We start from the raw sequence: 22,402 nt of genomic DNA on the forward strand, positions 1-22,402 counted from the left end.
GGGGTTTCTCAACCTCATCACCACTGACATTTTGACCTGGGTCAGTCTTTGCTGTGGGCACCGTCCTATGCCACATAGGATGTGGCGAGACATCCCTGACCTCTATCCACTAAGTGCCAGTAGCAACCCCTCCTCCAGCAGTGACAACCCAAAAGGTCTCCAGATGCTGCTGAGTGTCCCCTGAGTGGCAAAGTCACCCCCATCTGAGAACCACTCATCTAACCAAGGGCCCATGCCAAGTCTGGGACTCATCTCCTCGGCCCCTCAGTCTTCCCCATCCCTCACACCAAATCCGTTAGCACTTCTCCCTCTACAAGTGCTGCAAGGTCCTCCTCATCTTCACTATCATCACCAACATCCTGCCTGGGCCTTGGGTACCCGGCTCCTCCTTCCCTTCCTTCAAGCTCCCCTCTCTCCCCCTCCCTCCATCCATTCCCCCTCCCCCTCCCTCATTAGGTACCTGGCTCTTCCTACCCAGCCTTCTTTATTGTAGGACACGAACAAGAAGGTGACCATCATGTAGGCGCATCTCAACGCGTTCCATCTGGTGTTCTTTCTTCGGAGGCTTCTTCAGGGTGGTAGTAGTTGGGTGAAACTTCACTGGGGAGAACCGAGTGGACACAACCGACGATGTGAAGACCTGCCTTCCCTGTGTGGACATCCTGCCCTTCCCGAATCTCTGTCCGCACAGATGTTCCTCTGAACTCCACACCCACAATCCACCTGCCTCCCAGATTGAAATGTGGTCCACTGCTGCCGGGTTCCCTCACCTCTCCTCTCCATCCCCAAGGTGCCAGCCTCACCTCTCCTCCTGACTACCGTTGCCCCAGCCTTCTACTGAACTCTCCTCTCCCTCAAACCAGCTCCCACCGGGGCCGCGAGGATCTAACACCCAGATCTGACCGTGTCACCTCCTCATTGCAGACCTCATCTAGTGCACAAGTCCTGTTTTACCTGCCCAACACTTTTTCCCTCTTCTTTTTCCATTTTAAATTTTAATGAAACTATCACATACAAAAAAACTAATACAAATAAAATTAAATACAAAATGGAGACAGGACTTGAAAATTCCCTGAGTGAGGAACCCATGTGAGTCATGGAAGTTAAACTAAATCTAACTTCTTTCAGGAACATAAGCAAAATTTAAATTATTTCTTTTAAATGCCTCTGATAACCATAAGAGGAACTTAAGTCATCTTCCACAAAATGGTATAAGATAGTCCCCTTTTAACCAATCCCACTGCCATCTGGAAACCCCATTGTAATAACCATCACTTTAAAACGAAAACAGGGACTTGCCTGGTGGCGCAGTGGTTAAGAATCCACCTGCCAATGAAGGGGACACGGGTTCGATCCCTGGTGCAGGAAGATCACACATGCCGCGGAGCAACTAAGCCCGCATGCCACAACTACTGAAGCCCGTGTGCCTAGAGCCCGTGCTCCGCAACAAGAGAAGCCACTGCAATGAGAAGCCCGCGCACCACAACGAGGAGTAACCCTCGCTCGGGGCAACTGGAGAGGGCCCACGCGCAGCAACGAAGACCCAACGCAGTCAAATAGATAAATAAATTTATTTATTAAAAAAGAAAAAGTCTACAAATGACAAATGTTGGTGAAAAGGAAACCCTCCTACACTGTTGGTGGGATTGTAAATTGGTGCAGCCACTGTGGAAAACAGTATGGAAATTCCTTTAAAAGCTAAAAATAGAACTACCATATGATCCAGCAATCCCACTCCTGGGTCTATATACATAGACAATGAAAACACTAATTCAAAAAGATACAGGTACCTAAAAAAAAAAAAAAGATACAGGCACCTCAGTGTTCATAGCAGCGCTATTTAGAATCGCCAAGTCATGAAAGCAACTTAAGTGCCCATCAACAGATGAACGGATAAAGAAGATGTGATATATATATATATATGTATATATATATATATATATATATACATATATATATATAGAGAGAGAGAGAGAGAGAGAGAATATTATTCAACCATAAAAAGTATGAAATTTTGCCATGTGCAACAACATGGATGGATCTGGAGGGTATGATAGTGAAATAAGTCAGACAGAGAAAGACAAATACTGTGTGTTATCACTCATATGTGGAATCTAAAAAATAAAACAAATGAATGTATGTAACAAAACGGAAACAGACTCACAGATATAAAAAAGAAACGAGTGGTTACCACTGGGGAGAAGGGTAAATAGGGGTAAGGGATTAAGAGTTACAAATGACCATGTGTAAAATAAATAAGCTACAAGGATATATTGTACAGCAGAGGGAGTATAGACATTATTTTATAACTTTAAATGGAGTAAGCTCTATAAAAATTTGGAATCATTATGTCATACACTTGAAACTAATGTAATATTAATCAACTATACCTCAATACAAATTATAAAAATATGTAAAATCATAATTTAGTCTCATAAAATAGCATAATAAATAAAACAGGTTATAATCTAATTGGAAGATTATCATATAGTAAGCACAATTTGATCGCTATATAATACTTTGGGGTCAATAATAATGATCTGTATAATAAAATATTTCATTTTATTATTTATAATATATTTATATATTATAAATAATAATAAATATTATAAATAATAATAATATAATATATAATACTAATATGTATAATATATATAATATATATAAACTATATAATAATATATATATAATATATATAAACTATATAATAATATATATAATAATATATTATTAATATATATAATAATATATAATAATATGTTACATGTTATATATATAATATGTTATATATTTATTATAAATATTAATATATAATAATATATTTTAAATAACAATAATAGATTATAAAATATTTCATTTTATTATTTATAATATATTTATATATTGTAAATAGTAATAAAATTAAAATAAATAATAATAAATATAAAATAATAAATAATATAATAAAAATAATAATATATTTCAATATAATATAATATTTCTTTATAAATTTCTTTATTTTTTTTTTCGGGGGCTGTGTTGGGTCTTCTTTGCTGCTCACGGACTTTATCTAGTTGGAGAGCGGGGTCTACTCTTCGTTGCGGTGTGCGGGTTTCTCTTTGCAGTGGCTTCTGTTGTTGCAGAGCACGGGCTCTAGGTGCACGGGCTTCAGTAGTTATGGCATGCGGGCTCAGTAGCTGTGGCACATGGGCTTAGCGGCTCCGAGGCATGAGGGATCTTCCCAGACCAGGGCTTGAACCTATGTCCCCTGCATTGGCAGGCGGATTCTTAACCACTGCACCACCAGGGAAGTCCCACAATAAAATTTAAATATACCATTCTAGTAAAAGAAAAAAATGGCAGGTCATGTGAATTACCAAATGAAGGATCAAATTAATTCCCACACTAACAGCAGAAAGATTTATTTTTTTTAAAACAGATACTCATTCCTTGAAACATCAGTTAGCAAAACATTTCCTTATTTGAAGAACTGGTTATTTTACTTAATTTTTTCATTTTATTTTTTATTGAAGTATAGTTGACTTACAATATTACATTAGTTTCAGATGTACAAAGTAGTAATTCGATATTTTTATAGAATATACTACATACTTTATTATAAAATATTAACTGTACTCCCTGTGCTGTATATTACATCCTTGTAACTTAGTTTATACCTACTAGTTTGTACCAATTAATCCCTTCACCTATCTTGCCCCTCCCTCTTCTTTCTCCCCACTGGTATCACTAGTTTGTTCTGATTCTGTGAGACTCTTTTGTTATATTGTCCCTTTTTTAACTTTTTAGATTCCATTGGTTATTTTATTTTATTATTATTATTATTATTGGCCATGCCATGCAGCATGTGGGATATTAGCTCCCCGACCAGGAACCAAACCTGTGTCCCCTGCATTGGGAGCATGGTGTCTTAACCACTGGGCCACCAGGGAAGTCCTGGTTATTGTATTTTATTTTATTTTAATTTTTTGGACACTTCAAATTATTTTTAATACAATTTTTAAAGGTTACACTCCATTTACAGTTATTAAAAAATATTGGTTATATTCAGCACTATTCACAATAGCCAACACATGGAAACAACCTAAATGTCCATCGACAGATGAATGGATAAAGAAGATGTGGTACATATATACAATGGAATACTACTCAGCCATTAAAAAGAATAAAATAATGCCATTTGCCACTACATGGATGGACCTAGAGATTGTCATACTGAGTGAAATAAGACAGAAAGAGAAAGACAAATACCATATGATATCACTTATATGTGGAATCTAAAATAAGACACAAATGAACACATCTATGAAATGGAAACAGACTCACGGACATAGAGATCAGACTTATGGTTTGCCAAGGGGGAAGGAGGTGGGGTAGGGATGGATTGAGAGTTTGGGATTAGCAGATGCAAACTATTATCGATAGGATGGGTAAACAACAAGGTCTTACAATATAGCACAGGGAACTATATTCAACATCCTGTGACAAACCATAATGAAAAGGTTATGAAAAAGAATGTATGACTGAATCACTGTGCTGTCCAGCAGAAATTAACACAACATTGTCAATAAACTATACTTCAATTAAAAAAAAAGCAACCATAGGCAACAATATTGAGATTCTAACCAGCAAAGAGGTACACTTCAAAATGATGGCCTTCTATTTGTGCCACTGGAGGCGAAAAGTACAACATCCAGTTTGGCAAGAACGTAGGAAAATGATCACCCTGCTCTCTGCTGGCTGGACTGTGAAGTGTTAGTTTTGTATCTGGTAGGTATTGTATCTGGTAACATATACTAAATGTTGTATGAATGTGCATGTGTCTTGACCCAACAATTTACAATTATCGACATCAGGGAAATGTTCCAAACTTGCTAAGAAGAGTTAATTGTCATTTATTGTTACATTAAATTAATGACAATGGCTAAATATTCCCTATCTTTAAAAAAAAATAAAAATATATATAATATATAATATATATATATATTATATATATGCTATATTCCCAGTGTTGTACACTACATCCTTGCAGCCTAATTTACACCCAAAAGTTTGTACCTCCTACTCCCCCACCCATATATTGCCCATCCCTGCCCTCTCCCGACTCGTAGCCACTAGTTTGTTCTCTATATCTGTGAGTCTGCTTCCTTTTTGTTATACTAGTTTGTTGTATTTTTTAGATTCCACATATAAGTGACATCATATGACATTTGTCTTTCTCTGTCTGACTCACTTCACTCAGTATGACAACCTCTAGGTCCATCCATGTTGCCACAAATGGCATTATTTCATTCTTTTTATGGCTAATATTCCATTGTATATTTGTGCCACATCTTCTTTATCCATTTGTCTCTTGATGGACATGGGTTGCATCCATGTCTTGGCTATTGTAAATAATGTTGCTATGAACTTTGGGGTGCATGTATATTTCCGAATTAGTGTTTTTGGGTTCACTTGGGTGACAAGTTCTTCTCATCTCACAGAAGAGTTCAAAAGTCAACCATAGTTAATATGAGGATCCAGGGAGGTCAGTTGTTTTCCCAAGGTCTCCGAGTTACCTCGGAGAATAGAAAGTTGAATAGAAAGCCAAACCTTTCTGAAACCCACTTCTACCTGTCCTGATTTCTAAGTATTCTCTTTAGACATTCCCACTTGGGACTTACCCCACAGAGCCCTCTTGACTTCAGTGTCCTCAAGTCACAGACTTGCTCTCAAACTGTGCCAGGAGATGAAATGTCTCTATTTATATGGAGCTGGGGGAAATTCCAGGGGTCCCTGACTGTTACCCAGTAAGCAGAGTGATTGGGTTAATGTTGTGGAACGAACCATTTTGCATAATCCAGGTGGATTCAATTTTCCATGGAAACTTCACCAGGAGAAACCATGATTTATTCAAGAAGCTTCCATATTTGTTTTGTGGGAGACTTCTTTATTGTACTTTATTTATTCTAGACTTTTATGGATTACTTTTTTTTTTTTTTTTTTTTTTGCGGTACGCGGGCCTCTCACTGTTGTGGCCTCTCCCGTTGTGGAGCACAGGCTCCCGACGCGCAGGCTCAGCGGCCATGGCTCACGGGCCCAGCCGCTCCGCGGCATGTGGGATCTTCCCGGACCGGGGCACGAACCCGTGTCCCCTGCATCGGCAGGCGGACTCTCAACCACTGCGCCACCAGGGAAGCCCTGGATTGCTTTTTTTGGGGGGGGGGTCGGTGGGTGGGAAGTGGATTGGTATTCCTGGTTTAGTGAATTATTTTCTCATTTGTGTAAAGTGTTCTAGGGAGAAAGAGAATAGAGATCTGATAGTTGGTGGGTTACCTATTTTTTCTCATGTAAATAAGGCTTAAAAGACTTTTTTCTAGGACTTCCCTTATGGCACAATGGTTAAGAATCCTCCTGCCAAGGCAGGGGACAAGGATTTGGTCCCTAATCCAGGGAGATCCCACATGCTGCGGAGCAACTAAGCCCATGAGCCACAATGACGGAGCCTGCGCTCTAGAGCCAGCAAGCCACAACTACTGAAGCCGGCGTGCCTAGAGACTGTGCTCCGCAACAAGAGAAGCCACTGCAATGAGAAGCCCTCGCACTGCAATGAAGAGTAGCCCCCGCTCGACGCAATGAGAGGAAGCCCACATGCAGAAACAAAGGCCCAATGCAGCCAAAATAAATAAATAAAATTAATCAAAAGTTTAAAAAAATTTTTAAAGACTTTTTTTTTCCTAATATCAGCTGATGAGCTCAACTATAAGAACCTATTTCTGAGTAGACATTTAGAAAACCAGAGGTTGAACACCAGTAGGGAAAAAGAATGATGTCTATCAATTTAGGAAGCCTTCCGTTTTGTAAACACCTAAGGAAGCGATATCTGAACAAGTACAGAGGCGACATATTTCAACATAATAAAGGCCACATAGACAAGAACACAGCTATTATCTACTCCACGTAGAAGTCTTGGAGGAGGAAATACACAGAACACTCTTTGACAGAAAAGTGTTTGTTTATTTGAAATTTAAATGTCATTGGTTGGTTATCCTGTATTTAATCTGGGCACCCTACACGGAGCTTCCTATTTTACAATGAAATCATGCCTAACAGGAAGACAATCGACAGCAGCCTCAGTTTCATGATGAAGTACTGAAAACCAATGAAACATGACTTCATTGGAAGAAGAACACAGAGCAAAAGCTTATCAGAAAAGCATAGCCTACACTAAAGTAGAAAACAAAATCCAAAGGGAACTATAAGTTAGCACTCAAGGATCCTCCTAATTCACGTGAATGGAACCCCATTAGGTTCCAGTATAATCCTAAATTCTTCAAATGTCATCCTTTCTTGATATTACATAAGTAACAAATTGTCCTGAATTTCCTTCTTGGATCAGAAGGGACTGGCATCTGAGGGCAGGGACTGGGGCGAGTCATTTGGAATGTGTTTTCTGGTGGCGTTTGAAAGTCCCCAGCTGACAGAAGGCACCGTGACACTCGGGACACACGTAGGGTTTGAGCCCAGAGTGGGTGCGTCGGTGAACATTGAGGTTCCCTCTGTGGCTGAAGGCTTTGTCACAGTGCTCACATCGGAAAGGCTTCTCCTTTGTGTGGGTCCTTTTGTGAGCACGCAGCGTGGAGTCGTGGGTGAACTTCTTGGGGCAGAGATCACAGCAGTATGGCTTCTTGCCTGTGTGGATCCGCTCATGAGCTCGCAGGTCCGAAGACTGTATGAACCCTTTGTCACACGTGTTGCATCGAAAAGGTCTCTCTCCTGTGTGTGTCCTCTGGTGAAGGGTAAGCTGAGATGGATAAGGAAATCTCTTCTTGCATTCCCTACATTCATAGGGTGCCCATGCCTGGGCTTCTTTTCCCTCAGGAAGAATTTTGGGTCCCACCGTGCTAGGTGAACCAATGAAAAGGGACCCAAGTTGTCCTGAGAATTCTCCTTTGTCCAAAGATGTGGTTTCTTCTTGATGTACTTCCTGGAAACTGGGACTGTTGGCCTGTTTCCTTTTGAAACCTCTTAGACCTCTCAGAGAACCTTTTCTGTATCCGCTCTTTGTAGAAACTTCTCCCTCTGGAACACAAGAGGAAAACGTTCAGCATCCACATTTGAAATATGAATTCCTTCTTGGGGATTCTTCCCACCCTCTGCCCTCTCAGAATGTTCTGAAAAAAGAGATTCAGCACACAGCATTTAACAAGGAGCATTTTCCATGGTGCCAACCTCATTGAAACCCAGAGCTGATGTGGCAGAGAACTTCCCATCAACTAAACTACCTAAGAGTCTAGATTATGACACACTCTGGAAAGGGGATGATGGAGAAGGTTGGTTTGGAGAACCAACTCCCCCCGCCCACCCACCCAAGGGATGGTAATGCTGGGTACCCAGCCCCAAGCCACCATAGGAAGGGAGTCACTAACTCCTCTGAATTCCAAGTTTCCAGACTCACCAGGACCTTTCAGATGTTCCGGCTCTTGAGATTGATGGGTTCTTGTCTCTTCCGTGTGTTCCATCAGGTCTTTCTCCAAGTTCTCCTTGGATGTCAGACCCTCCATTTCACCTGTTTCAGGAAAGGTCTCTGGCAGGAGATCTTTCTGGTCCTGACAAGGAGCAACCAAGCAGAGTCAATAACCCATCTACCTTAGTCCATGGAAAGCTGTTTCCTCTTTCCCCATCCCTGTCATATCATGATCTAAGACTCCAACTTTCCTAATATCAGTTTGGGGGATATGCCCTGACTTCTTCTGGGCCACCCCCATCACCCCAATTGATAATCATCTCCTGATACCTAAGTCTGTCCTTGATCTCTACTGGCCACATCGTGCAATCAAGTCTTGATACCACAGTTGGCACTCTGAATTCTCAATGCATACATCTCTCTGTGTCATCTCAATACTCCCTGCCCCTGACTCTGGAAGCAAAGGACCCTGGGTACATTCTCCCAAGTTCATCACTTTTTCCTACTTGGTTTGAGTTCGTCCTTCTGATGGTGGTTACGCAGTACATGGTAAGATGATGAGCAGCATCCCTAGTCTCTACTCACTAGAAATCAGGAGCATCCCCTCCCCCACACCCAACCCCATTTGGACAAATCAGCTGTCTCCAGACATTCTCCAGTGTCCTCTAGGAGGAAAAATGAGTCGAATTGGGAACCACTCCTTCAACTCCAAGGGTTGACCATCTTGTGAACTATGAAGTGCCTCTGAGGAAAGCAACCATGTGGAAATCAGCTGTCAGTGCATTCACCCGCGGCAAACTGACCTAGTACCATTCCACTGAGGCAGGATTCCTTTCTCCCCACTCTTAAAACTACACGTATTCATGGCAAAGGGACAAAGACGGATGAGTCTTCATTCTCACACCAGCTGGAAAATGTCTAGGAACTGAAGGCATCCATGAAAATCCCTGAAGCCAATGGGTCCATTCCTGTCCTTTGCCAAAACTCCCAATTACTCTAGCAGCAATGTCCACCTGAACCTCTTCTAAGTTCTCCCAGACTCTCTCCAGAGACCAGGGCATCACACACTCACCTGCCTCCTTGACAGGCCCTTGGCTCCTGTCGGAATATGCAGCTCTCGTTTTTTCTGCTGGCCGTTCTCTGGAGGTATCTCACTCACAGGGGATCGGGGCTCCCTGCATTGGTCTCTCTCATCGTTCATGTCACTGGCCTCGGATTCAACCATCTCAGCTTCTGAGCTTCGCACAAGAAATTCCTGTCCTTGTATGCAGACTATGGTCTGTGAGGGAAAAAACTCAATCGAGATCAGTCTCCTATATGACCTGGAAAGCAGCTCTCAAGGCATCCAATGGCATCGTACCGTACAAGCGCACTTTTTTTTGTTTAAAAGATCTACATCCCTCAAGTTGGGACAGCCAAAAATAACTCTCAACGATGCCCAAAGAAACCTCTCACCCATTTGAATATCAGTGATTTAGAGTCAACCACTCAGATCCTATCTTGTTCAACCCCCAGCTTGCAGGTCCCATCCCATCTCTCCCTTTCCCATACCAATCCCAAGGTTCCTACTCACACACTTCTTGGGTTTCTGCTTATTTCTTAGCATGTCCTCCAAGGCTTTGCAACTCTGCACCCCCGTTTCCTTGACTAAGACCTGACACTCCAGCGGCATGCAGATCATAAACTGCTCCAGCACAAGCTTGTCCATCATCTGCTCCTTGGTGTGAAGATCTGGCCTCAACCACAGATGGCAGAGCTCACGGAGTCTCCTCAGATCCTGGACGGGGTCGGATTCCTCTGAGCTGATAAACGTTCTGAAGTGAACATGCCACGTTTCCTGGTCACAGTCTGGCTTTTCCACAAGTGTATCTTGGTGTGGCACAGACACTGGTGACTCTGATCCAGGGCCGTAGGGGAGTTTTCCTCGACTCCAGAAAAATATCTGGTCCTCAGCCATGTTGACGGAGAAATTTTCCAATAGGATTCTGAAGAAACACTTGTAGAGCTGGTGCCAATTGAACTCTGTGGAAAGGGATTTCCTCTGCTTCTTCTCAGCAATAGAGTCACTGTTCAGAACGCTGGGATAAAAAAAAAAAAGAAAAGAAAAGGAAAAGAATGAACAAGATGAGTTTCATTTTATTCCACCCTTCCCTCTCCCATACATCCCACATCCAAATACTGGACATCACCACCCCACTGGTTCAATATTTCATACCACAGACAATAATCCATTCTATTATAATTCTGACATCCACCTTTATAAGAAAACCAAAAAATGTCTGGTCAAAATATCCATAGCGCCATGGTTCAGAAACCCTAGTTGAAAAAATGAACCACAGCACACCACACCACGGACTATGGAAACGTTCTTCTCATCTCACAGAAGAGTTCAACAATCAACCATAGTTAGTGTGGGGTTTGAGGGAGAACTGCTGCTTTCCCAAGGTCTCCGAGCGAATGCAAGGTGAATAGAAAGCCAAACCTTTCTGAAACCCACCTCCATCTCTCCTGATTTCTAAGCATTCTCTTTAGACATTCCCACATGTCACTTACCTCTTGGAGCCCTCTTGCCTTCAGCCTCCTCAAGTCCGGGACTGGCTCTCAAAGTGTGTCTGGAGCTGAAATGTGTCTATTTATATAAGAGCCAGGGGAAATTCCAGGGGTTGCTTCCTATAACCTCATCATCCCAGTGATTGGATAAAGGTCTTGGATGGAACCATTTTAGATAATCTGGGTAGATTCAATTTTCCATGGAAACTCCACCAGGAGAAATCATGATTTGTTAAAGAGGACACCATGTTGGTTTTTTGTAGATTATCTTTATCATATTTTATTTATGTTAGACTTTATGGTTTGCATTTTGGGGGGAAACAGATTGGTTTTCCTGATCTAGTGAATTTACTCTCACTGCCTGGAGAGTTTGAGGGAGTTAGAGAATTGAGATCTGATGGTTGTAACCAAATTGGGTTACCTAGTCTTTTTTCTTTTCTCATGAAATAAGTCGTAAAAGACTTGTTTAAAAGCAGCCGATGAGCTGAAGTGTGTGAAGAACCTATTTCTTTTTTTTATGTTTTGAATTTTTAAATTTTATTTTATTTATTTATTTTTTAAAGTTATTATTTATTTATTTATTTTTGGCGATGTTGGATCTTTGTTGCTGCGTGCGGGTTTTCTCTAGTTGTGGCGAGCGGAGGCTACTCTTTGTTGCCGTGCACAGGCTTCTCATCGCGGTGGCTTCTCTTGTTGCAGAGCATGGGCTCTAGGTGCGCGGGCTTCAGTAGTTGTGGCACGTGGACTTCAGTAGTTGTGGCTCGCGGGCTCTAGAGCACAGGCCCAGTAGTTGTGGCCCACGGGCTTAGTTGCTCCACGGAATGTGTGATCTTCCCGGACCAGGGCTCGAACGCATGTCCCCTGCATTGGCAGGCGGATTCTTAACCACTGCGCCACTGGGGAAGCCCTATTTTATTTATTTTTTTATACAGCAGGTTCTTATTTGTTATCTATTTTATACATATTAGTGTATATATGTCAATCCCAATCTCCCAATTCATCCCACCAGCACCCCTCCCCCTGCCACTTTGCCCCCTTGGTGTCCATACGTTTGTTCTCTACATCTGTGTCTCTATTTCTGCCCTGCAAACTGGTTCCTCTATACCATTTTTCTAGGTTCCACATATATGCGTTAATATACGATATTTGTTTTTCACTTTCTGACTTACTTCATTCCGTATGACAGTCTCTAGATCCATCCAAGGAGAAGAAGCTATTTCTGAGTAGGCATTTAGAAAGCTAGAGGGTGTGCACCAATGGGGAAAAAGAATGACACCCTATCCAAATAGGAGGACTTTATCTCAACAAGTATAGAGGGAACATATCTCAACATAATAAAGGCCAGGTAGACAAAACCACAGCTGTCATCTACTCAATGCAAAAAAGACTTAGAAGAGGAAACACACAGAACACTCTTGACAAAAATGTGTTTATTTGAAATTTAAATTTCACTGGTTTTCCTCTATTTTACCTGGCTGCCGTGCCAGGAGCATCCTATTTTACAACGAAATCACTCCTAACAGAAAGGCAATCAGCAGCAGTTTCAGTTTCATAATGAAGTACCGAAAACCAATGAAACATGCATTGTTTTTTTGTCTTTGGGGGGTTTTATTTATTTATTTATTTATTTTTGGCTGTGTTGGGTCTTCATTTCTGTGCGAAGGCTTTCTCTAGTTGTGGCGAGCGGGGGCCACTCTTCATCACGGTGCGCGGGCCTCTCACTATCGCGGCCTCTCTTGTTGCAGAGCACAGGCTCCAGACGCGCAGGCTCAGTAGTTGTGGCTCACGGGCCCAGTCGCTGTGCGGCATGTGGGATTTTCCCAGACCAGGGCTCGAACCCGTGTCCCCTGCATTGGCAGGCAGATTCTCAACCACTGCGCCACCAGCGAAGCCCAAGACATGCATTGTTGAAAGAAGAACACAAAGCAAAAACTTTATTTTAAAAAACATACGCTTGGGACTTCCTTGGTGGTGCAGTGGGTAAGAATCCGCCTGCCAATGCAGGAGACAGGGGTTCGAGTCCTGGTATGGGAAGATCCCACATGCCGCGGAGCAACTAAGCCCTTGCGCCACAACTAATGAAGCCCGTGCACCTAGAGCCCGTGCTCCGCAACAACAGAAGCCACCGCAAAGAGAAGCCCGCACACCGCAACAAAGAGCAGCCCCCGCTCGCCAACTAGAGAAAGTCCGCGAGCAGCAACAAAGACCCAACGCAGCCAAACGAAAAAAGAGAGAGAGAGAGAGAGCTCAAATAATGGGGTTTACACCAGTTAAATACAAGGATCCTGCATATCTCAAAGACCCTAAAGTTTGTAACATCAAAAACAGGGAGTATGTGCTCTCTTCGGCAGCACATATACTAAAATTGGAACGACACAGAGAAGGTTAGCATGGCCCCTGCGCAAGGATGACACGCAAATTCGTGAAGCGTTCCATATTTTTCACCTAGAGGGGTGGGATAGGGAGGGTGGGAGAGAAGGAGACGCAAGAGGGAGGAGATATGGGGATATATGTATATGTGTAGCTGATTCACTTTGTTATAAAGCAGAAACTAACACACCATTGTAAAGCAATTATACTCCAATAAAGATGTTTAAAAAAAAAACAGCGAGTAAATTCTATAAAGTTATCAGCAGTAAATTTATTTTACGGTTGGAAAAAAAAAAAAAAACCGTTTCCAAAGCCAGCAACAGGCAGGTGGAGTAGAGTGCTGGGGATGGAAGGCAGGGCAGTCTAACTACCCATTCGCTCACCAGTGGCCTTCCACAGGTCTAGGATCCCGAGGGCTATCTTCTCCTTCCGGCCTCCATCAGTCCTGGCCGGGGATTGGGGGCGGCACGACCAGGTGGTCGTTAAAGGCAGGGAGAACACAGAATCCAGCAGACCCAGAGCACGGCTCATCGGATGGGGCACCTCCACCGAATCCGGGGGAACAGGCTACGTGCTCACCATCCCTACTTGCCAGGGAGCGGACTGTGGCTTTGACAAGTAGACGCTTGCTCAACGTTATCCCACCACTAAGTGGCAGAACTGGGGTTTGAGCCCAACTGCATCTGGATCCAGACGTCACATCCTCTCTGCTCTGCCACACCGTTGTGTCACTGGAATGTTGGCATGTGACTGATTTAACTGTCATGAATCAGCACATCCCAAGTACACAGCAAGTATCCAATGATGATGTGCTTGGGGGAATGGGGAGAGAGGGTGGAGGATCCTCCCAGGAATTGCTGTAGTTTATCTAATCCTCACAGCATCTCCATGCAGCAGGGGGACATCGTTATACCCATTGTCACAGATGAGGAAACTCTGGCGTTGAGAGATGAAGGCGGCACACCAAGCCAGGGGCAGAGCCGGGACTTGAAGCCAGCGCTCTGGCTCCAGGATCCATGCAGCCCATCACTCCGCTAGACTAACCCTCAAGACAGGTCAGGAAATAAAGCCCATGGCCTTGAGGGAATGTGAGTTTAGGGTTGTTACAGGGTTGCCAATGCACTGCTCACAGGCACGAGCCAGGGATGGAGCGCTCAGAGCAGGCTCAGTCACTGGAACCCGGGAGACAGCCAGCGCTGTTGAGGGTCCAGCCTCCTTGCCCCTGGAGAGAGATGGAGAGAGAAGACTCAGAGACAGAAAGGGCAGCCAGCATCCCACAGGTCTGGGGAGACGTGGGTCAGCACGCCGCTTAACCACTAGTCTGTGAAGTGGGTTCTCTTAATCCACATTTCACCAATGTGGAAATTGAAGACTTCCTAAGACCAGCAACTGGGAATGAAAAGAAAGCTTTAAAAACAACTGCTGTAAGTCCTTGACGTGTGTAGTGTATTGTCACAAATCTCTCTCTCTCTCTCTCTCTCTCTCACACACACACACACACACACACACACACACACACACACACACATCCAGGATCAAATCCAGGCTGCATCACTGGATGACTGCAGGTAAGGTGCTGAGTTCCTTTGATAATTATAATGGCTAACATTTACTGTGGGTTTTACTACATGCCAGCGTCGGTTCCAAGGACTGGCTACCAAATCTAGGGGGCCCAGCGCAAAATGAAAATATGAGGCCCCTCGATGAACACGATTAAGGATTTCAAGATGACAGCAGGGCATCATCATGTGGGACCCCTCCTGGCATGGGGTCCTGTGTGGCTCTGCAGGCTGCTTGCCCATGAAGCCGGCTCTGGGTCTAGTCCTTGACATATTTACTCACCTAATCCTCCCAACAACCCTGGCAGGTAACAATTATTAGTAGCCTTGTTTAACAGAAGAAGAAACTGAGGCTCAGAAAGGTTGGGCTAATAGCCTGAATGAACACGTTTCATAGCAGAGCTACAATTCAGACCCAGGCAGATATGAGAGTCTTAACAGTTATGTGTCCTGAATATTTAAGCCTTGGTTTTCTTTTTCCTTTTTTTTCTTTTTTTTAGCATAATAGGAATAACGTACATTTATTGAGTAATTATTATGTACCTATACTCCAAAGGATTATGGCCTAGGAAACACATCCATTCACCTTGCACTTTTGTCTGTCTAGATCATGATGTACACTTGTTAATTCCTGTCTTGCTGATAAGCCTCGGTTTTCCATTCTGTCAAAGGGAAGTAACACGATAAAGTCTACATTAGAATTTGCCGGATAGAACTGGCCAGTGCATGTTCAGGGTTTAGCACTGGTCCTGGGGCCAAGAAAGAACCCCACACCCATTAGCGCATGTCAAAATCCCCTGAACATCCCATCAGATGGGGATCATTATCCTCTCATTATATAGAAAGAGAGAAACTCAAAGAAACTGAAGTGGCTTACCCCCAGCCACCATGGAGCATAGCTGGTACCCCAACATGCGGCTGCCACACTGACTACCTGCTGAAGGTCATTCTAAGAGCCTGCCACCCCTGCTCCCCGCAGAGGATCATCAACAGAGAGAGATAATAGGCAACGTGCCAGAGGTCATACAGCTAGAAAGTGACAGAACGGGACTTCCAACTTAGCCCCGTCTCCACGGCCCAGGCTCTGAATCAGGGGCTCTCAAAATGTGGTCTCAGGACCACCAGCACCAGCATTGCCTGGGAACTGGTTAGAAATGCAGACTCAGTCAACCACAAACTCTGGGGATGGCACTCGGTGCCTTGTACGTTAACACGCCCTCCAGGGGATTATCCTGCTTGTTACAGCCTTGAAAATTTACAATGATGGGAAGCTTTACCTTGGAAGGCATCTTTGGGCATCTCTGGGCAAACACTAATCATTAGGAAGTTTTTGCTTTGGATAAGCTGAGCCCTCACCCCCTGTATTCCACCCGTGTTCTGCTCTACCCTCCTGGGACCGAGGAGGTGAAATCAACTCCGCATCTTTCTTCTCTTATTTTTTCTATTTATTTTTTTGGTCGTGCCCCGTGGCATATGGGATCTTAGTTCCCCAACCAGGGATCAAACCTATCCCCCTGCATTGGAAGCGCAGAATCTTAACCACTGGACTGCCAGGGAAGTCCCTCTTCTCATATTTTCACAACTTGTTCCCTGGCCCCAGCTCAGCCAGGAAAATTAGAACTCTCTTCCTAGGAGGGCAGTGACAGGGGATGCTACAGGTGTGCAGGAGCACAGGGAGGTCTCACCCGGTGGACAGGAGCAGAGGCTGGAGTCTCCGCCAGGCTAAGCAGGATGCCAGGAAGGACAAGTAGGACAGACAGAGCCATCTGAGGGTTGGAGGGATGGGCGCTTAGGGCTGCAGAGTACTGCAGAGAAAGGGTAGTGAGTTTGTTTACTTATTCTGTAGCTTTACAGAGGTATAATTGATAAGCAAAAAATGACAGACATTTAAAGTGTACCTCTTTGTAAGTTTGGACATATGCTTTCACCTGTGATGCCATCAAAGCAATAGACACATCCACCACCTTCAAAAATTTCCGTGGTTTTTTTTTTTTAGTTTTTTGTTTATTTTGTCACATAAGATCTATCCCCTTAATGTATTTTTTCCTTCCAGTTTTACTGAGAAATAATTGACATGCAACACTGTATTAGATTAAGGTGTAACTGTCACTGTTTGCAGATGACATGATACTATACATAGAGAATCCTAAAGATGCCACCAGCAAACTACTAGACCTAATCAGTGAATTTGGTAAAGTTGCAGGATACAAAATTAATGCACAGAAATCTCTTGCATTCCTATACACTAATGATGAAAAACCTGGAAGAGAAATTAAGGAAACACTTCCATTTACCACTGCAACAAAAAGAATAAAATACCTAGGAATAAACCTACCTAGGGAGACAAAAGACCTATATGCAGAAAACTATAAGACACTGATGAAGAAATTAAAGATGATACCAACAGATGGAGAGATATACCATGTTCTTGGATTGGAAGAATCAATACTGTGAAAATGACTATACTACCCAAAGCAATCTACAGATTCAATGCAATCCCTATCAACTTACCAATGGCATTTTTTACAGAACTAGAACAAAAAATCTTAAAATTTGTATAGAGACACAAAAGACCCTGAATAGCCAGAGAAGTCTTGAGGGAAAAAAAAAGGAGTTGGAGGACTCAGACTCCCTGACTTCAGACTATACTACAAAGCTACAGTAATCAAGACAATATGGTACTGGCACAAAAACAGAAACATAGATCAATGGAACAAGATAGAAAGCCCCGAGATAAACCCATGCATCTATGGTCAACTAATCTATGACAAAGGAGGCAAGGATATACAATGGAGAAAAGACAGTCTCTTCAGCAAGTGGTGCTGTGAAAGCTAGACAGCTACATGTAAAAGAATGAAATTAGAACACTCCTTAACACCATACATAAAAATAAACTCAAAATGGATTAGAGACCTAAATGTAAGACCGGACACTATAAAACTCTTAGAGGAAAACATAGGAAGAACACTCTCTGAAATAAATCACAGCAAGATCTTTTTTGATCCACCTCCTAGAGTAATGGAAATAAAAATAAACAAATGGGACCTAATGAAACTTCAAAGCTTTTGCACAGTAAAGGAAACCATAAACAAGACAAAAAGACAACCCTCAGAATAGGAGAAAATATTTGCAAATGAATCAACAGACAAAGGATTAATCTCGAAAATATACAAACAGCTCATGCAGCTCAATATTTAAAAAACAAACAACCCTATCCAAAAATGGGCAGAAGACCTAAATAGACATTTCTCCAAAGGAGACATACAGATGGCCAAGAAGCACATGAAAAGCTGCTCAGCATCAATAATTATTAGAGAAATGCAAATCAAAACTACTATGAGGTATCACCTCACACCAGTTAGAATGAGCATCATCAGAAAATGTACAAACAACAAATGCTGGAGAGGGTGTGGAGAAGAGGGAACCCTTGGGGAACCTTGGTGGGAATGTAAATTGATACAGCCCCTATGGAGAACAGTATGGAGGTTCCTTAAAAAACTAAAAATAGAATTACCATATGATCCAGCAATCCCACTAATGGGCATATTCCCAGAGAAAACCATAATTCAAAAAGACACATGCACCCCAATGTTCACTGCAGCACTATTTACAATAGCCAGGACATGGAAGTAACCTAAATGCCCATCAACAGACAAATGGATAAAGAAGATCTGGTACATATATACAATGGAATATTACTCAGCCATAAAAAGGAACAAAATTAGGTCATTTGTTGAGATGTGGATGGATCTAGAGACTGTCATACAGAGTGAAGTAAGTCAGAAAGAGAAAAACAAATATCGTATACTAACGCATATATGTGGAACCTAGAAAAATGGTACAGATGAACCAGCTTCCAGGGCAGAAATTGAGCCACAGATGGAGGGAACAAATGTATGGACACCAAGGGGGGATGGGGGTGGTGGTGTGATGAATTGGGCAATTGGGATTGACATATATACAGTGATGTGTATAAAACTGATGACTAATAAGGACCTGCTGTATAAAAAAATAAATAAAATAAAATTCAAAAATTAAAAATAAATAAATTTTAAAAAAGAAGCAGAATACAAGGGGAAGGGGAAGAGGAACAGCTAAAAGGAACACTTTTCAGGTATGGGACTCAGATGGGATGGAGTAGGCAGAGGAGGGCTGCTTTTGTTATAAACCTTGCAGTATATTTGACTTGTAAAACTATGTATGATTTTTCTGAGTGATTACTTTGATAAAAAATTAAACATAGGGCTTCCCTGGTGGCGCAGTGGTTGAGAGTCCGCCTGCCGATGCAGGGGACACGGGTTCGTGCCCCGGTCCGGGATGATCCCACATGCCGCGGAGCGGCTGGGCCCGTGAGCCATGGCCGCTGAGCCTGCGCGTCCGGAGCCTGTGCTCCGCAACGGGAGAGGCCTCAATAGTGAGAGGCCCGCATACCGTTAGAAAAAAAAAATTAAAACTAAGTTTAAAAAAGAAAGATTAAGGTATACAACCTGAAACTAACACAACATTGTAAATCAACTATACTCCAATAAAATTTTACAAAGAAAAAAGGAAAAAGAAGTAGAACATTAACCACACCACAGAATTTCCCTTCCAATCACTATTACTATTCCCTTCAGGGTTAAACTGATTTTGAACCTTGTAAATTAGCTTAGCTTGTTTTTGAACTTTATACAAATGTAATACTACTGTTACACACACACACACACACACACACACACAGATTAAGGTGTACAGCGGGGCTTGACATAGGTATATATTGTGAAATTATTACAATAAGTTTAGTGAACATGCATCACCTCATATAATTGCAAAAAAAATTTTTCTCTGTGATGAGAACTTTTAGGATTTATTCTTTCAGCAACTTTCAAACATATAATACGGTGGTATTGGTAATGATTGTCACCACACTCTACTTCACATCCCCAGTATTTATTTATCTTGTAACTAACCGAAGGTTTGTACCTTTTGACCATCTTCATCCAATTCCTCCATGCCCCCACCAACTCCGGCCTTTGGTAACCACCAATCCGATCTCTTTTTCTATGGGTTTGTTTTGTTTTTTTAAGATGCCACATAAAAGTGACATCATACAGGAACTTCCCTGGTGGTGTAGTGGTTGAGAATATGCCTGCCAATGCAGGGGAGCTGGGTTCGAGTCCTGGTCTGCGAAGATCCCACATGTTGCGGAGCAACTAAGCCTGTGCACTACAACTACTGAGCCTGTGCGCTAGGGCCCGTGAACCACAACTACTGAGCCCACATGCCACAACTACTGAAGCCCGCATGCCTAGAACCCGTGCTCTGCAACAAGAGAAGCCACCACAATGAGAAGTCTGCGCACTGCGACGAAGAGTAGCCCCCGCTCGCCGCAACTAGAGAAAGCCCGTGTGCAGAAACGAAGACCCAACACAGCCAAAAACAAACAGCAAAAAAAGTGAGATCATACAGTATTTGTCTGTCTCTGTCTGACTTTTAACATATTATAAAGTGCAGAATACCCTATTGTTAACTGAAGTTTCATCCCTACGTCTTTTTGTCTTAAATATATAATAGAAAGTTAAAACGAACATTTCCGAATTTTTTGAAGTTTTTGTGGAGCACACTTATTTAAGTAAAACAAGAGAGCTGTTTTACTTAAGTTTTATTTAAGTAAAACAAGGGAGAAAGCCAAAGGAAGGAAGGAAGAGGGTGTCTGATACATAATATACCCCACCAAACCCCACAATGCATGAGTGACCCAAGTTTAAGAACCACAGAGGCATCACCACTCCCCCCCTACCCATTCCCTTTGGCCCATCACCAAGCCCTGAAATGCCTCATTCTCACTCCGTCCTCCACCCCCTTCCCAGACCTCCTGTCCTTGTACCTGCCCTCGCCTGTGCCCCGTCACCACTTGCCCCCATTTCTCCCCTTCCCCCCATCCTTTCCTACCTCCCTGCATCCTCCCAGGACCATCACCACCTCCCTGCTCTCACCTCACTGGAGTTGGCAGCTCTCCCCAGCTCTCTCCGGTCTGGTCTGGGTCCCAGCTCCCGAGACTCCAGCTTTTATGCCTGAGGAGGGAAAGCAGGGGAGGCGGTGCTCAGCAAACTAGGAGACAAGAGGGAGAGAGAGTGTGGAGGTTGGACTGGGGCGAGCTGAGCATTCACCCGCAGGAGAGGCTTTTCCTAGCTGCTCTGTGAGGTCACAACAAGGATGCTTCTCAGAGGGAAACGTTTCTCTGCCGCAGTTTTCCCCACAGGCCCTCCAGCCCGAGGCGTTTGCTCTGCATTTATCGAAGGACCTCCCCCGTGCCGTGTCTGTATTTGCGGGCAGGGGGCAGCAGGGGTGGGTGGATGCAGAGCTTGGTATTCTTAGTTCTATCCTCAGCCTTGATTTCTCTTGACCTGTAGCTGGTGTTTGCAGTTCCCTTGCTGAGTCCTTTTCTCCTCTCCTGCACGAGGCACCTGGGTCACCTCTTTCCTTGTTTGTTGTGAATCTCCCCCTCCCTGGAAAATAAGCTCAGTGCGGGAGGGGGGGCATTTAAGTCCTGCTCATCACTAAGTTGCTAGCACAGAGGTGCTCAACCAGGTGGGCACAATCGGCTGTGCTCGGAGACTCTTTGGCTTGTAGCGACTTGGGAGGGTGCTTCTAGCATCTAGTGGCCAGAGGCCAGGGGCGCCGCTTGACACCCTCCAGTGCAGAGGACAGCCCCCCAGCAAAGAACAATCCAGTCCCAAACGTCCATAGTACCAAGGATGGGAAACCCTGCAGCAGCCCCTAAACAGTACCCAGAACTCAATAAATACTTGTTGGATGAACAAATGAAGTGCATGTGTGTGTGTGCGTGTTTATCTCCCTCCCTCTCCGTTTCTGTTTCTTGGTATATCTGTTTCTCTGCCTCTTGGCCCCGGACAGCATCAGTTTTCCAGAGGCACGTACTCCTGGCTTTGCCCTATGCTTCCTGACATTCTGGTCCTCACAGGACACGGTTTTCCTCATCTCTATGATGAAGGGCCGCGCTCAGCCTCTGAGACCCTTGCCTGTATTCCGCGGGGCTCCATTCCAGCTCCTCATTCCAGCCCTTCTGGAGTCCAAGCTCACTCTGCTCGCCGCACAACAGGCCAATAAATCGGAGACGAGGTGTTGAGGCAAGGAGTACGACTTTATTCAGAAAGCCGGCTGACCGAAAAGATGGCAGACTAAAGTCTCCAAATAACCATCTTATCGGGGTGTTATCTTTCTTTCTTTCTTTCTTTCTTTTTTTTTTTTTGGCTGTGTTGGGTCTTCGTTGCTGCGCACAGGCTTTCTCTAGCTGCAGTGAGCAGGGGCTACTCTTCATTGCTGTGCGCGGGCTTCTCATTGCGGTGGCTTCTCTTGTTGCTGAGCACGGGCTCTAGGCGTGCAGGCTTCAGTGGTTGTGGCACAAGGGCTCAGTAGTTGTGGTTCGCGGGCTCTAGAGCGCAGGCTCAGTAGTTGTGGCGCACGGACTTAGTTGCTC

The 22,402-nt window shown here is 43.6% G+C and overlaps 1 protein-coding gene and 1 non-coding gene across 2 annotated transcripts; one reads left to right on the forward strand and one right to left on the reverse strand.

Annotated features, from left to right (window-relative positions):
* Positions 1-7,411: 7,411 nt before the first annotated feature.
* LOC132416636 (zinc finger and SCAN domain-containing protein 5B-like) lies at positions 7,412-10,784 on the reverse strand. The gene is made up of 4 exons (XM_060000108.1): positions 10,017-10,784; positions 9,516-9,722; positions 8,435-8,585; positions 7,412-8,058 (listed from the first exon to the last, which is right to left on the reverse strand). The coding sequence occupies exons 1-4, from the start codon at positions 10,398-10,400 to the stop codon at positions 7,412-7,414; spliced, it is 1,389 nt and encodes a 462-aa protein (XP_059856091.1). The 5' UTR covers positions 10,401-10,784.
* A 2,544-nt stretch (positions 10,785-13,328) lies between these two features.
* On the forward strand, positions 13,329-13,435 carry LOC132417372 (U6 spliceosomal RNA). Its single transcript, XR_009517811.1, has one exon. It is a non-coding gene; the product is annotated as a U6 spliceosomal RNA (small nuclear RNA).
* The last annotated feature ends 8,967 nt before the right edge of the window (positions 13,436-22,402 follow it).

The sequence above is a fragment of the Delphinus delphis genome, chromosome 20, assembly GCF_949987515.2.
Source record: "Delphinus delphis chromosome 20, mDelDel1.2, whole genome shotgun sequence".
Classification (NCBI taxonomy): Eukaryota; Metazoa; Chordata; class Mammalia; order Artiodactyla; family Delphinidae; genus Delphinus; species Delphinus delphis.

What these genes read in the sequence shown, in the direction of transcription:
- LOC132416636 (XM_060000108.1), bottom strand. Translation starts at nt 10,400, where the DNA reads ATGGCTGAGGACCAGATATTTTTCTGGAGTCGAGGAAAACTCCCCTAC. An exon ending in AGGGCCTGTCAAGGAGGCAG is followed by an intron (nt 8,586 to 9,515) that starts GTGAGTGTGTGA and finishes GCTCCTTGTCAG; the next exon opens with GACCAGAAAGATCTCCTGCC. An exon ending in GGAACATCTGAAAGGTCCTG is followed by an intron (nt 8,059 to 8,434) that starts GTGAGTCTGGAA and finishes CTTGTGTTCCAG; the next exon opens with AGGGAGAAGTTTCTACAAAG.